Source organism: Sarcophilus harrisii, chromosome 4, assembly GCF_902635505.1.
Source record: "Sarcophilus harrisii chromosome 4, mSarHar1.11, whole genome shotgun sequence".
Lineage (NCBI taxonomy): Eukaryota > Metazoa > Chordata > Mammalia > Dasyuromorphia > Dasyuridae > Sarcophilus > Sarcophilus harrisii.
In genome coordinates, this window is record NC_045429.1 from 311,621,533 (window position 1) to 311,634,957 (window position 13,425).

Sequence of the window (13,425 nt, forward strand, 5' to 3'; positions counted from 1 at the left end):
TGAATCATTAATATTTCTCCCATATTTAGATCTGATTTTATTTGTATAAAAGTTTTTCATAGAACTAAATATAAGGAAGTGTTATAAGAAAATCTGAAAAACATGGAACATATTACTTATCAGATTTCTGGAGAAGTGAACAATTTGTAAATAAACAAGAGAGAAGAGGGAGGTGTAAAATGGGTAATTTTGACTACATAAAACTTAAAGGGTTTTGTACAAATAAAACAAATGTAACCAAGATCAGAAGATCAGAAAAATTGAGTATAGAGAGGTTCTCTGAGAAAATATATAAAGATTTTTTGTCAAATCATTAAGAATATGAGTCATTTCTCAATTTTATAAATGGTCAAAGGATATGGCAGGAAATTTTCTAATGAATAAATCAAAACAATTTATAGTCATATGAAAAATTGCTCTATAGTATTACTGGAAAAATGCAAATTAAAACAGTGAGATATCATTTTAAACCTATCAGATTGGCTAAAATGAAGAGTAAAGTGCAAAAATTGAGACACATTCATTGAATTGTAAACTGATCCAATCATTTTTGAGAGCAATTTAGAATTATTCCAAAGAGGTATGAAACTGTCTATATCCTTTGACCACTACTATGTCTATTTCCAAAGATGATTAGGGAAAAGAATAAAAATACCTCTATGTTCTAAAATATTTAAAGCAGCTCACTTTGTGGTGACAAAAAGTTGTAAATTGCAGGGATGTCCATTAATTGGGGAATGGTTGAACAAATTGTGGTATATGACTGTGGTGGAATATTACTGTGCTATAAGAAATGATGAGTTTAATAATTTTAGAAAAACATGGAAAGACTTGCATAAAATAATGAAGAGTGAAATTGGCAGAACCAAGAAAATGTTACATAGTGTTTGAAAGAATAGTTAAGAACAGCTCTGAGTGAATAAAACATTTTGACTATTATAAATACATAAATTAACTACAAAAGATGCTATCTACAGCCAAAGAAAGGACTGATAAATAGATGTGTATATACAAACGATTTTACATACATACATATATGTGTATTTGTATATATACATAAATTGTATATAATTAATTACAGTCATCTCTAAACTGGGTAGGGAGGGAGGGAAAAAAACTTGCATCATAACTTTTAAAAGGAATAGCAAGTTGTATATAATAGATTTTCAGTTTCATGTGCATCTTTTTAACATTTTACTATTTCAGAGACATGCTTGTTTTATTTCACAAATTAAGAAAATAAAGCAGGCCTTTTGTAACCTAGGGCCTAGGGAGGTTGCTATGAGAGAGAAGAGAAAAGGAGGAGGGGGAGGAAAAGCACAGGAAGAAGAGAAGAGAGAATGCATTAGCAGTAGCCAATTCTGGCCAATTGTGTTAAGGCTTTCAACAATTCTGTGAGAATTATATTGTTCTTAGAATTCCATAGATTGTTCAAATGCTTTCCTTTATATCACATCCACCAAAATATCAGGCATACAGGAAAAAACAGAAAAAGTCTCTAGTATAGGTCTATGAGCCCAAGAGATACTTAACAAATATAACCTGATACTTACATTCTATTTGCTAAGAAATGAAGTTATAAAAAGTTCTAAGATGCTTCCAACTTTAACAAAACTCTGCAACTTCTGGCCTTGTCACTTTCATGGGCATCTCCTAAGTCTAGAAAGACAGATCTTTATGATCTTCATCTGTTTCCACAGACTATTTTATCAAGTATAAGGAATAAGTCATATTTCTGACTTAAGGAAATAAAAGGTGGCTTTTATGCTAAACAAAGGAACTAACATTTACTAGTTAGGGACCAAAATATCTTCAGACTAAATCATGGCTTTTAAGTTTTATTTTGAAAATAAGGTCTTGACAATTAGGGCCACTTGCCTGGAGAGGAGTTTGAAGAGGATGTGGTTTTTACCCAACTCCCAGTGTGATACTTACCTGGAGGTAGGGTTGTCTAGTTTGAAGATGTGCACTGTTTCTGTGTTGCTGGATGCACAGAGGAACTGTGAATCCATACTGAAAACTAAGGAGTTGATATTCACATACCTAGGAACAAGAGAATATTTTCATTGGTAAAGAAAGAGCTAGATACACAACCAAGTCTTGTAGAAAAAACAAGAATATGGTCATCTGAAATCATCTTCCAGAAGTTCTGAATAGCTAGAAATTACAAGATCCAATGACTCAATAAAAGGTTATGATTGTTTCCAAAACAGTGAGTCATTTCTTTTCTTATTGTCCATTAGAAAATGCTCTGAAACCTTTAAAATCTGACAGAATTCCAAATAACTGTGCTATGCATCTCACTTCTCATTAGATAAGCAATATTGTGTATGGAAGTAGAAATAATACTTTTCTAACTTAATGGAAGCCATTAATAATTTCAATTTTCTTAAGTCCTTCCTTACCAACTTCCTCATATGTACACACTTGAAAAGACGTCAATAGCTGGATTATGATTAGTCAAGTTTGTTTTTGATTCTGCTAAAAACAATGATTGGAAATCTGAGTATACAAGTTGGCTACATATGTCCGTTTCTCACTTTCTCTAATAGAAGAGACACACATATATCTACACCTCCCACACTCTACTTGGCTCCTAGTCATTCCAGTACATGATCCCTAAGCAGACTTTAAAATGGATTTTAAATTTAACACAAACCTCTTCATTCCTCTCCTAAACTCATAGAGTTTTTGTCCTTCAGGAACAGAAAACACCCGGATGACTGTACCCTAGGGAAAAAACAACAGTTAACATTTCATAGGCATTAATAGTTTTATATAGATATTCTTCCATTTCTGTTGCTTATTAACATTCTTTTTTGAGGCAAAAGTACAAAATAAAGCTTTTTAAAAAAATCACTGGGATTATACACATCTATTCACAAGAGCCTTTCTCCAAGCATACCTTGGGTCTTTCTTGCATAAAGTATGCCACCTTTTCTTATACAACTGTTTTCAATGTCTAAAAAGTTCTTTGTCCCTACTTCTAGAAATGTAAACTATCTTTCAAGGCCCCCAAGTGTCACCTCTTCTCTGAAGCCTCTTCTCCTTTCCCCTGCTAGAAGTGAGCTCTCCTTTGAACTAACATCATACTACATTATACTCTTATAGCACTCATCACATACTACTTTGTATTTTACAGCTTTTTGCACAAATGCCTTAGTTCTACTAGATTTAAGTTCCATGAAGGCAGGGACTATATACTTATCATATGCTTCCCATTCCCCCCAAGCACAATCCCTTTACTACAGTAGGCACTTAATATATATTTGTAGGTTAAATGAATTAATTTGTTGAATGTGATATGGTATTACTAGCAAACTTCATTCTGAAGTTTATGTTTGGCAGGGACAGATGCCAGTCACAATGTAACAATATGAAATCCAAACAGTGCCACAAGCGCGAATTAGGCAACAGGTAGTCATACCCACTCACTTTCTCAGAAGCACTGGCTAGCTTAGATCCCACAGAGTTGAAGGTGATGGCTGCAAGTGGACCTTCATGGGCAGGAATTGTGCAGACTGTTTTCTGTTAAGGGCAAAGAACAATAGAGATTTATTTAACTTCAGAAGAAAGCAGACTTCTTCATCTCATATTCTCTACCTATCTTACTGTACTTCCTCTGCCAATCTCCTTCTCACCCAGGGCATAAATATGTAAAACTAAACCTTCATCATTAGTTTTCACAAATGGAATTGACAGCAAGAGCAAAGAGTGCAATCCAATCCTAATCATAATCTTATTCCCTTTCCTGCCTTCAGATAGTCGTGCAAGCAAGCCTAATGATATTACTGAATAAAAGTGGATGTCTTCTTAGTATACCCCTGTCTGTAATCTCGGGTACTTCCCAAAGATTGACTGCTGTTTTGTGAGATCCAAAAATTAAGATGTTAACAGGTATACTGGTCACAGAGTTATTGCAAATAACAATAATATTGCATTAACAGTACATTAATCAGAGACATTGCATAATGAAATATCTCCAATGACAATCAGACGGGCAAATGTCAAAGTTAGCTTCTCACTATGCCTCACAGTTATATCTGATTAATGGTTGATTGGCTGGCCTTAAAGCAAATATCTTTTGTCCTAGACCCTACCTTCCTCTACATATCTTATCCCATGAGGGGTAAGGGTAAAGACAAATATTTTATTTCTCCTTTGTGCAACTCTACTTTGCCCCTATGTCTCTGTTTGCCTCATTTATTAGCAGAAAGGAAGTTATATTCACATCTGGAAAATTCAAATTAACTTACCAGAGTATTTCCATCATAAAGTACAATTTCTCCAGTAGTTAAGCTTCCAGGGTAGGCAAGGTAAGAATTGGAATGGTTAATAGATAGGGCACACAAACCTGGTAAAGTAGATTGAGAAAGGAATCAAGTTAATTTTTAAGCAGCAATTTAAATGACTAACTATAGCATCACCTACTGGTAAATGAGAAAAAGTGCTCTGGGGACAGTTTCCTTGGTTTACTGTTCCAACTAAAAGCTTGAAAAAAGTAAAATACCCCAATTTGCCTAACTCTGGCCATGGGAAACAAAACTGATACTTTTTGGAGCCAAGCAATTAGATTTTGGAATTTGAAGAAAAATGCTTTCAAATTCCACCCCCTGGGATTAACAGCACCAGTTTCTCTTCCTCGTTCTCCTTTGGCTACATTTGTTGGTAACAAATAAATTTCTTATAATAAGTCAGTGGTTAAATATAACTATCTAGTAGTCTCAAATTGGAGCCTGATGCAGTGAAGGAAAGAGCCAATGATAGAAATATGGCTGATTTCTAATAGCAAATATTGTGTTAGTTTAAGAACTGGGTGATTTCATGGGGGTAAAAGGTTTCTTATAACTCTGGTTATAGACCTGTGGTTAAAGGGGTCATACAGACAGCTAAATACCATACAATCAAACCATTGGATTAAAATAATTAATTTTTATTTACATCTGTTACTTTTTAAAAATTAAGAGATATGGAATAGTGATTAGACAACTAGTTTCAGACTTAAGAGGGCTGCCGAGTTCAATTCTAGCACATATACTGCCCATGCAACATAGCATAGTGGATGGTCTCCGACAAGCCGCTGGAAAGAACTGAGTTCAAATTCTGCCTCAGACACATCATCTGAGTGACCTTAAAAAAAGCATAACTTCTCTGTGCCTCAAAGTCTTCATCTATAGAATGAGGAGGTACAAAATGTGGTTGGACTATGTCTATAATCCAGGGCAAAACAAATACTCAATCCCCCATGGAGACTGTATATGTTTCAAAACAGGTGCTTATCAGCTTTGGTAGAGGACCTTTCCTTATCTAGAACTCCCTATACCAATAAATACACAAATCTGTTTAAAAAAAAAAAAAAACACACAAATCTGTTTAAAAAAAAAAAAAAAAAACCAAAGCAAAATTCAGAAGTATTTTGTTTTGAAGTAGGAGTATTCTTACAACAAGCGTTTACCACATAAATTTATATCAGATCATTAAATTCAAGAAGTTATTATGGTCAAGTTTCCCTTCCCCACAACTACCAGAATATGGATTTTGAAATGTTTGGACAAAACCTAAATAAGCAGCTAGATGGTGCAGTGCAAAGAGTGCCAGGCTTGGAATCAGGAACCAGCCTCGGGCACTTACTAGCTATATGACCCTGGACAAGTCATTTAACCCTTTTATTCTTAGTTTCCCCATCCGGAAATGATAAGCCACTCCAATATCTTTGCCAAGAAAATCCCAAATGGGGTCATGAAGAGTTGGACACAACTGAAACAACTGAATAACAATAATAAGCAGGTGAGAATGAACTTGTTTTAATCATTTAAAAGTCACAGCTGAGTGCCATGATAAGGATTAATGTAGAAAAGTTTACAAAGGTAAAATATACCTCAATCTACTCACAAAATATAAACACAGGAAAAACTGTTGATTTGAATTTTGATATGAATCATGGTCTTCCCTCTACCTATATCTGTAAATAACCAGTATCATAACTACTCTTATTAACCACCAGTGATCAATGGCCCTGGAATCCAAGTTACATGCAATGGAGGTTCTGCAACAGTGATACTGCCAATTTCTGTATTGGGAGCTTTCTTGTGCCTGCCTTAACAAAGAAACCACCCATATTTTGCTCTTGGAATTCCAATTATCTTTCTGATCCATCTTACTAGTAGTCCAAAGGCAACTGAAAGGGAGAGCTGAAAGGAAAGGAATAACATTTGAGAATGGCAAGGTAAGAACAGGACTTCAAGTATAAAGAGATGAATTAGGCTACAGTGATTCATTTATATGAGCAGAGAATGTGAGATAAAGCTGGAAACTCTGTGAAGACAGAGATCAGGTTTTAGAAGGCCTTAAGTTAGGCTAATGAATTTGGATTTTATCCAAAAAGGCCAGTAGGCCTATTTTGTCAGCAAATCACTGAAAGGCACTGAAGGTTTTGAATGTGGGAGTAACCCATTAAAAAAGGAGTGTTTCAGAAAAATTAAGTAATAGTAGTTTCCTAAAAAGGATTGAAAATGTAAGGAACTAGAAGCAAATTGCCATGCACTTTGTAAAAGCAGTTTTGGAGGGTAGCAAAATCCATAGATCATTTTCAAATTCAAAGTATAAAGTAACAAACAACATTTCCAAGGCAAAACTAAGCTAATTACAAGTTTTTCAACTAGGACAAAATTAAAAACTGGTACATTAAGGACCATTATGACAAACCTTTGGTGTATCAAACCACAGGAGTTAATGTTTTCTAGGCAGAAGCTGTAATAATTAAGTCATAACTAATTCTTCCTTTAACTATAAGCCTTGATCCAAAAGTCACTGAAAAAAAATATAATGCATATACAAACTTAAAATGGAAAGTGTCTCAATATTAGGCAGCTCTTAGACAAAAACACATTCTAGCTATCATATTCTAGACCAGTCTAAGTTTTAATAAATAGCTTAAAATGATACTGGGTATTAAGGTTTAATAGCTTAAATGGCACTAAAATTTTAGGGATACCCTGTATAAGTGCTTTACATATATGATACATTTAATATTCCTAAGAACCTTAGTTAGGTTGTTTATATATTCCTATCCTAACTTTAAAGATTAATACACTGGGGAATCTGAAAGTTTAAGGGATGTGGTCACATGACCAATAAGTAATATATTTGGAACTTTTGCCCAGATCATCTTATTTCAAAAGTCCATATTTCTGCAAATTTTATTTCCCTGGAAGAGCAGACCGGTTTTGTTGGAAACTTCCATTTAAATTTTTAAAGTCCTCTTTAAAAATGCACTCAGCCATGGTCTTCCAGATAAGGTGATGATATTAAAGGTACATAGATAAACCCAGGTCTCCCAAGGAAAGCCCAAATATATCTGAAGCGATTCACAGAAAGAGCAATAAGATGTCAGTTTTTAAAAGAAACAAATCACTTCTTTCATTCTGTCCAGAACTGTACAGTTCAGGTAAAAACAGAAGGAAGGAAGGCAAAGAGAGATTGCACAAGAGGAAGTTTCCCAGAGGCAGGGAGAGGTAAGCCATAATTAACTGCTGCAAATGTACCTGAAGTCATCTCACACTCTGAACAAGGACATTGCTAACCTGTGCCAACTGCAATAACTGGTCGGAAGCAAGATTTTGATCCTGGCCTATCAGAACATAAAAGATAGACAGAAGCAGTTGTGACAAGATTGTGTACAATATATCAGGCCTTTCTGAGCACTGATAGTCATACCAGAAGATAAGAACTGTTTAATATGCCTGCATACCAGCAACAGAAGGAATATGAAGAGGGCCTGAGAACAACATGGTCTTTAAAAACAAACTGAGGCCTGTCAGGGCCGCATCAAGGACCAGAATCAATTGAGGATCATGCAAAATGGAAAAACAGAAAAGGCCTAAATAGTGTACCAGGAAATTAAAAAAACTAAAACAAAGGGTAGGGCCAACCACTAGCCATCATATCAAAGATCCACATAGCAACCAGGTTATAGAGGGGACAGGAACAAAGAAGACTACCCAATTCAAAACATATTTACTCACTACTTTCTAGAATTGTATGACATTGTTCTCTCCTTAGTCTTCTCAGATATGAACAAAGAGAATAAGGAGAACACACCGTCATACAATTCTAGAAAGAAGTGAGTTAATAACAGTGTCTGAAGCTGCAAAGAGGTCAAGAAATATGAGCACTGAGAAAAAAGCCATTAGATTTGGCAATTAAAAAGATCATTGATAACTTTAGAGAAATATTCCAGTTAAATGATGAGGTCAGAAGCTAAACTGCAGAGTCAAGAAGAGAATGGGAGCAAAGAAAACAGAAGCACTGGCTATAATTATATATTATAAAAAATGGATTTAGAAAACAGATCAATAAGAAAAAATTTAAGAATCACACACTCCCAGAAAACTATGGAAACCATATATTTCAAGAAATCATAAAAAGAAAATATCTCAGAAGTATGAGAACTTTGTCAAGCTAGAGAAGAAATGGGTAAGAATGAGGAATTATGCATAAATGAAATGATTAAGAGTACAAATATGTAAAAAAAGATGGGAGACAGGACCTCACTCTTATCTGCCCATTTAGGTATAATTCATTCTTTTTTAGTGTTGAGATTTTTTCTTTTCTCACCTTCTTTATAAGAAAAGATCCAGGAAGAAAAGAAGAAATATTACAATTTGATATGACATGGGAAAATAAACAATTAAACACTATAATAAATGTGAATGGGCTACATTTACCCATAAAACAAATGGGAATGGCAGAATGAATTAGAAAATAGAATCGTGAATTATATTATATATAACATTTTTAATGTTTCTTCCCCTCCCCCCAACCCCCAGGCAATTGAGGTTAAGTGACTTGCCCAGGATCACACAGCTAGGAAGCTGTTAAGTGTCTGAGGTCAAATTTGAACTCAGGTTCTCCTAACTTCAGGGCTGATGCTCTATCTACTGCGCCACCTAGCTGGCCCAGAATATTATGTTTCCAACAGTTTATATGGCCTTACTTTCTTTGTAGCCACAGGTTTTCATGCTCCTCATGTAATTAATTACTGGAACAACCCACAAAAAATAATCATCATTTCTATGTTTTTGTCAACATAAATCAGCAAGAGATAGGAAAAAGTTCTTTTAAGATAATTTCATAATGAATAAAGTACCTGGGAGTCTTCTTACCAAAACACATATGGCAAATAGGGATAAAATTATAAAAATGGTCTTTACAGAAATAGAGATGTGAATAATTGAGACATTCATGGTTAGGATATATTATTATAATAAAAAGGATATTACTACCTAAATTAATTTAGAAATTCAACCCCTATTAATCAACTACCAAATGATAACTTCTTAGAACTAAGCCAACAAATAATAAAATATAATAATCATAATAATATTTTTATATTCTACAATATTCACAAAGTCAAGAATTTCAAAGGAAATAATGAAAAAAGTTGGAAGAGGGTCTAACAGAACCAGATTTCAAACTATTATCACAGTCACCAATAAAAATAATTTGATATTGGTTAAAAAATGGAAAAAAGTATTCCAAACACTCCATGACACAAAATACTAGGGTTATGGACTTATTCAACAAAAACTACTGGGAGAACTGAAAAGCAGTTTGGAAGAAATTAAGCTTATAATATCTCACGCTAAATTTTATAATTTTTTCTATGATAAGCTCCAATTAAAAACAATTTTGAGGTTGTAGCTCATACTCATTAGATTGAAAAAGATGACCAAAAAAGGAAAGCAAAATGACACTAATATATCTTTCCTGGTGCTGTGAACTGATCTAATAATGTTGGGCAGTCATTTGGTACTATAAACATTAAGGATATGGAAATGAGCCATGTGGACAAAAATATCTGTAGCAGTACTTTCGTTATGGTAGAGAGCTAGGAACAAAGTGAATGAATATCAGTTGGGTAATGGCCAAACAAATTATGACATAAATTTTAAGAGACTATTATGGGACTATTGTTATTGTTGCTGTTCAGTCATTTCAGTTCGGTCGGATTCTTCATGATCCTATTTGGAATTTTCCTGGCAAAGATATTAGAGCAGTTTGCCATTTCTCTCTCCGGCTCATTTAGATGAAAAAACTGAGGCAAGTAGGGTTAAGTGACTTGCCCAAAGTCACATAGCTAGTGTTTGAGGCTGGACTTGAATTCAGGTCTTCCTGACACCAAATCTCAAACCATGATCAATAGAATGACCAAACATGACTCCAAAGACTAATGACCAACTATATCTCCCCACTTTTTGGTGAAAGATATGGGCTGTAGGTGTAGAATTAAATATTATTTTCAGCAGTGACCAATAGAGCACAAATTTATTTTTCTCGATTACACTTTATTACAAGAAAGATCTTATATTTTGGAGAACAGGAATGGGAAAATAGCAATAGTGATTTGGGAAAAAACATTAAACATTTAAAAATATCCCCCTCCTCCCAGGATATTCAGAAGGGAAAAAAAATAAGCAAATAATGTTCTTATTGTCATGTTAAATTTATATATGTTTTAAAGTTATATTAATATAGTCATCATTTCATATATAATCCTCTTTTTTTGGCCTCCTATGAATATGGAAATATTTGTATTGATGATGACCTTTTAAGTTCATGATCACATTATTTTTATATGCACTCTATCCCCCAACATAAATCTACCTTAGAGATATATCTAAGATTTACCTGCAGGCGTCTTAAAAATTAAGTGCCTCAGTACAATAGTAATACTAGAAATATATTAATGACTTGCATAATAATCCACAGAATAATAAATATAAAAGAATATCAAGATAGTCGATTGTTCAAATTTCTACCTGAATCTCATTGTAAAAGTTAAAAAGTACAAAATAGTCATAGTAGGAGCAAACATTAAGAGTGGCTCAGGCAGTGGATGGAGAATCAGCTTTGGACTAGGATCCAGTCCCATCACCCATATATTATTTGTTCTTAAGCAAACCATTTGCTGCCCCAGGTAATTCTAAAAATATAAAGTGAAGATGTGCATTAGTGGGGATGGGGTAGATGAGTAGTATTTCTTCACAGTGTATTTCCAACAATTAAAATATAGGTTCAACCTAAAACCAAAACCCAACAAAAATAATAAACCATTCATGCTTACATAGCACTTTAAAGGCGAAAGAACTTTCCTACAACTCTGAGAGGTATTATTATCCCCTTTATACACTTGAGGAAACAGGATGAAAAGTCAAATGGTTAACCAGAGAAACAAGATTAGTGTTAGAGCCAGAACTCCCTGCCTACCTTCTAATTTTAAGATAGCATTCTTTCTAGTAGGAGAGAGTGAATAAGACCCCAGCAAAAACAAACAAAATCCTCTGAATTTCCTCAGAATTTCATGGGAAGGGGGGATTAGCAGAGAGGGCTTGAATTACTAAATACAATCAGGAAAGCTGGGAGAAGCATTGACAGAATTATCTAGTCCTTAAATGAGCCTTTGGTCCTTAAGTGGGCCTTTGTCATGATGGGCCCTAGTAGAATTCCTCATCCAATTCCTTGCATTGACAAAAATCATCATGACCCCACAGTCACTAAATCCAGTCAGAAGGCCAAGTTATAGATATCAACCCTTAGGAATGTAGTTTCTATTGAAGTAGCCATAGTAAGTATCATAGAAACTTAGCCTGCTTACTAAGCATCACAACAGTGCATTCATTAGGAACTACCAGTCTTATGGCAGTATATTCTCCAAGGACTTATAGTCTCTTTTGGCATCTTACTTGTTATAGCATTTTTTTTTCCTTGTTATGGTTAGTTCATCAAGAACTTGCCTGCTTTATGGTGTCACTAGTTCTTTTTTTTAATGACTTCAATTAGGTCTGGTTTTTAATTTATCATAGCTTTTTATTTACAAAACATATGCATGGGTAATTTTTCAACACTGATGCTTGCAAAACTTTCTGTTCCAAATTTTCCCCTCCTTCCCTCCCACCCGTCCCCTAGATGGCAGGTAGTCTAATACATGTTAAATATATTAAAATGTTAAATCCAATACAGTTATCTTGCTGCACAAGAAAAATCGGATCTAGAAAGAAAAAAAAAAAAAAAAAAAAAACCTAAGAAAACAAAATGCAAGCAACCAGAAAGAGTGAAAATGCTATGTTGTGGTACACACTTAGTTCTCACAGTCCTCTCCCTGAGTGTAGATGGCTCTCTTTATTATTCAACAATTGGAACTAGTCTGAATCAACTCATTGTTGAAGAGAACCACATCCATCCAAATTGATCATTGTTGTTACCATGGTTCTGCTCATTTCACTTTGCATCAGTTCATATAAGTCTCTCCAGACCTCTCTGAAATCATCCTGCTGGTCATTTCTTACAGAACAATAATATTCCAATTGATGGGCATCCATTCAGTTTCCAGTTTCTGGCCACTACAAAAAGGGCTGTCAGGTGTCATTAGTTCTTTAGGAATTTAGCCTGCTGTCAACAGCATAATAAAATACCTTGTGACATTTGCCCCAAACTCCAATACATACAAACTCCAACCCTCATATCCTATCATTACCATTGACAAGAAATGATGGGCCAGGACAAACCTCACTCACTGTACAACTGGCCTGGTAATAAAGTCAGCCAAAATCACTAATACTTGTGCCACTTTCAATGAAAACACCAGAAACTTCAAAATGATCTAACACTAAACCAACCACTTTAAAAAAAAAATTTTTTTGACAATTAAAGATTTAAACTAAAAAATTTGCACTGGTGTTCCTCCTCTACCAAATTTTACCAGGTATTGGGCTTCAATATGAGTTGTAAGTTAATATTAGGAAAAGAAAAAACAAAACTTTTTAAGTTTTTAAGTGTTAATTAGCTCATTAATATTAACTATAATCTATTTGGCAGAGTCAGGGCCAGAATCTAGGCCTTTTGGATTCCTTGAACTTTTAGTTCACACAATATTTTTCCAGGCAGTATTACTAATAAAGATTTCAACATCTATCACCACTGTCTATTCAACATCAGCTAAGATAAGGAAGAACTTTGGCCTATGATACAAAGTGGTCATTAACTGTTTACTACATTTATGGAGGGTGAAGAGACCCTGGAGCAAAATTATTGCTGGTCCGATTTTGCATGTATATTTCTATGTGACCTGAGTCAATCCATCAATTTTCCATGAAAGGTTATGAGTACTGTCATGGTTGTAGAATTGGTAAATCTTTCTGATGATTTATGTTTCTAATTGCTTAGAGTAAGGACTGTTGGGCTGTCAGGAAATTGACTTTACTTATGGCTAACCATTTTAAAGGAAATCATGCAATCTTTGAGTCAATAAGAGTCACAAAGTTAAAAAAAAAATAAATTATGTCAGAAATGGATTGACCTGGCAGCTTAAAAGTCATCAATTGTCATTTATTCACCAAACCCAAATGACATTAGAAATGGGAAGTT

At 34.3% G+C, this 13,425-nt stretch overlaps 1 protein-coding gene across 4 annotated transcripts in view; it reads right to left on the bottom strand.

Moving 5' to 3' along the window:
- WIPI1 (WD repeat domain, phosphoinositide interacting 1) overlaps window positions 1-13,425 on the bottom strand; it is a 71,206-nt gene that overhangs the window by 8,755 nt on the left and 49,026 nt on the right. For all 4 annotated transcript variants that reach the window (XM_003768564.4, XM_031965695.1, XM_012548557.3 and 1 more), the window contains exons 5-8: window positions 4,257-4,354; window positions 3,436-3,528; window positions 2,660-2,730; window positions 1,936-2,043 (exon numbers count right to left, since the gene is read on the bottom strand). In XM_003768564.4, the coding sequence (XP_003768612.2) occupies window positions 1,936-2,043; window positions 2,660-2,730; window positions 3,436-3,528; window positions 4,257-4,354 (370 nt within the window). The remainder of the gene's footprint in view (window positions 1-1,935; window positions 2,044-2,659; window positions 2,731-3,435; window positions 3,529-4,256; window positions 4,355-13,425) is intronic.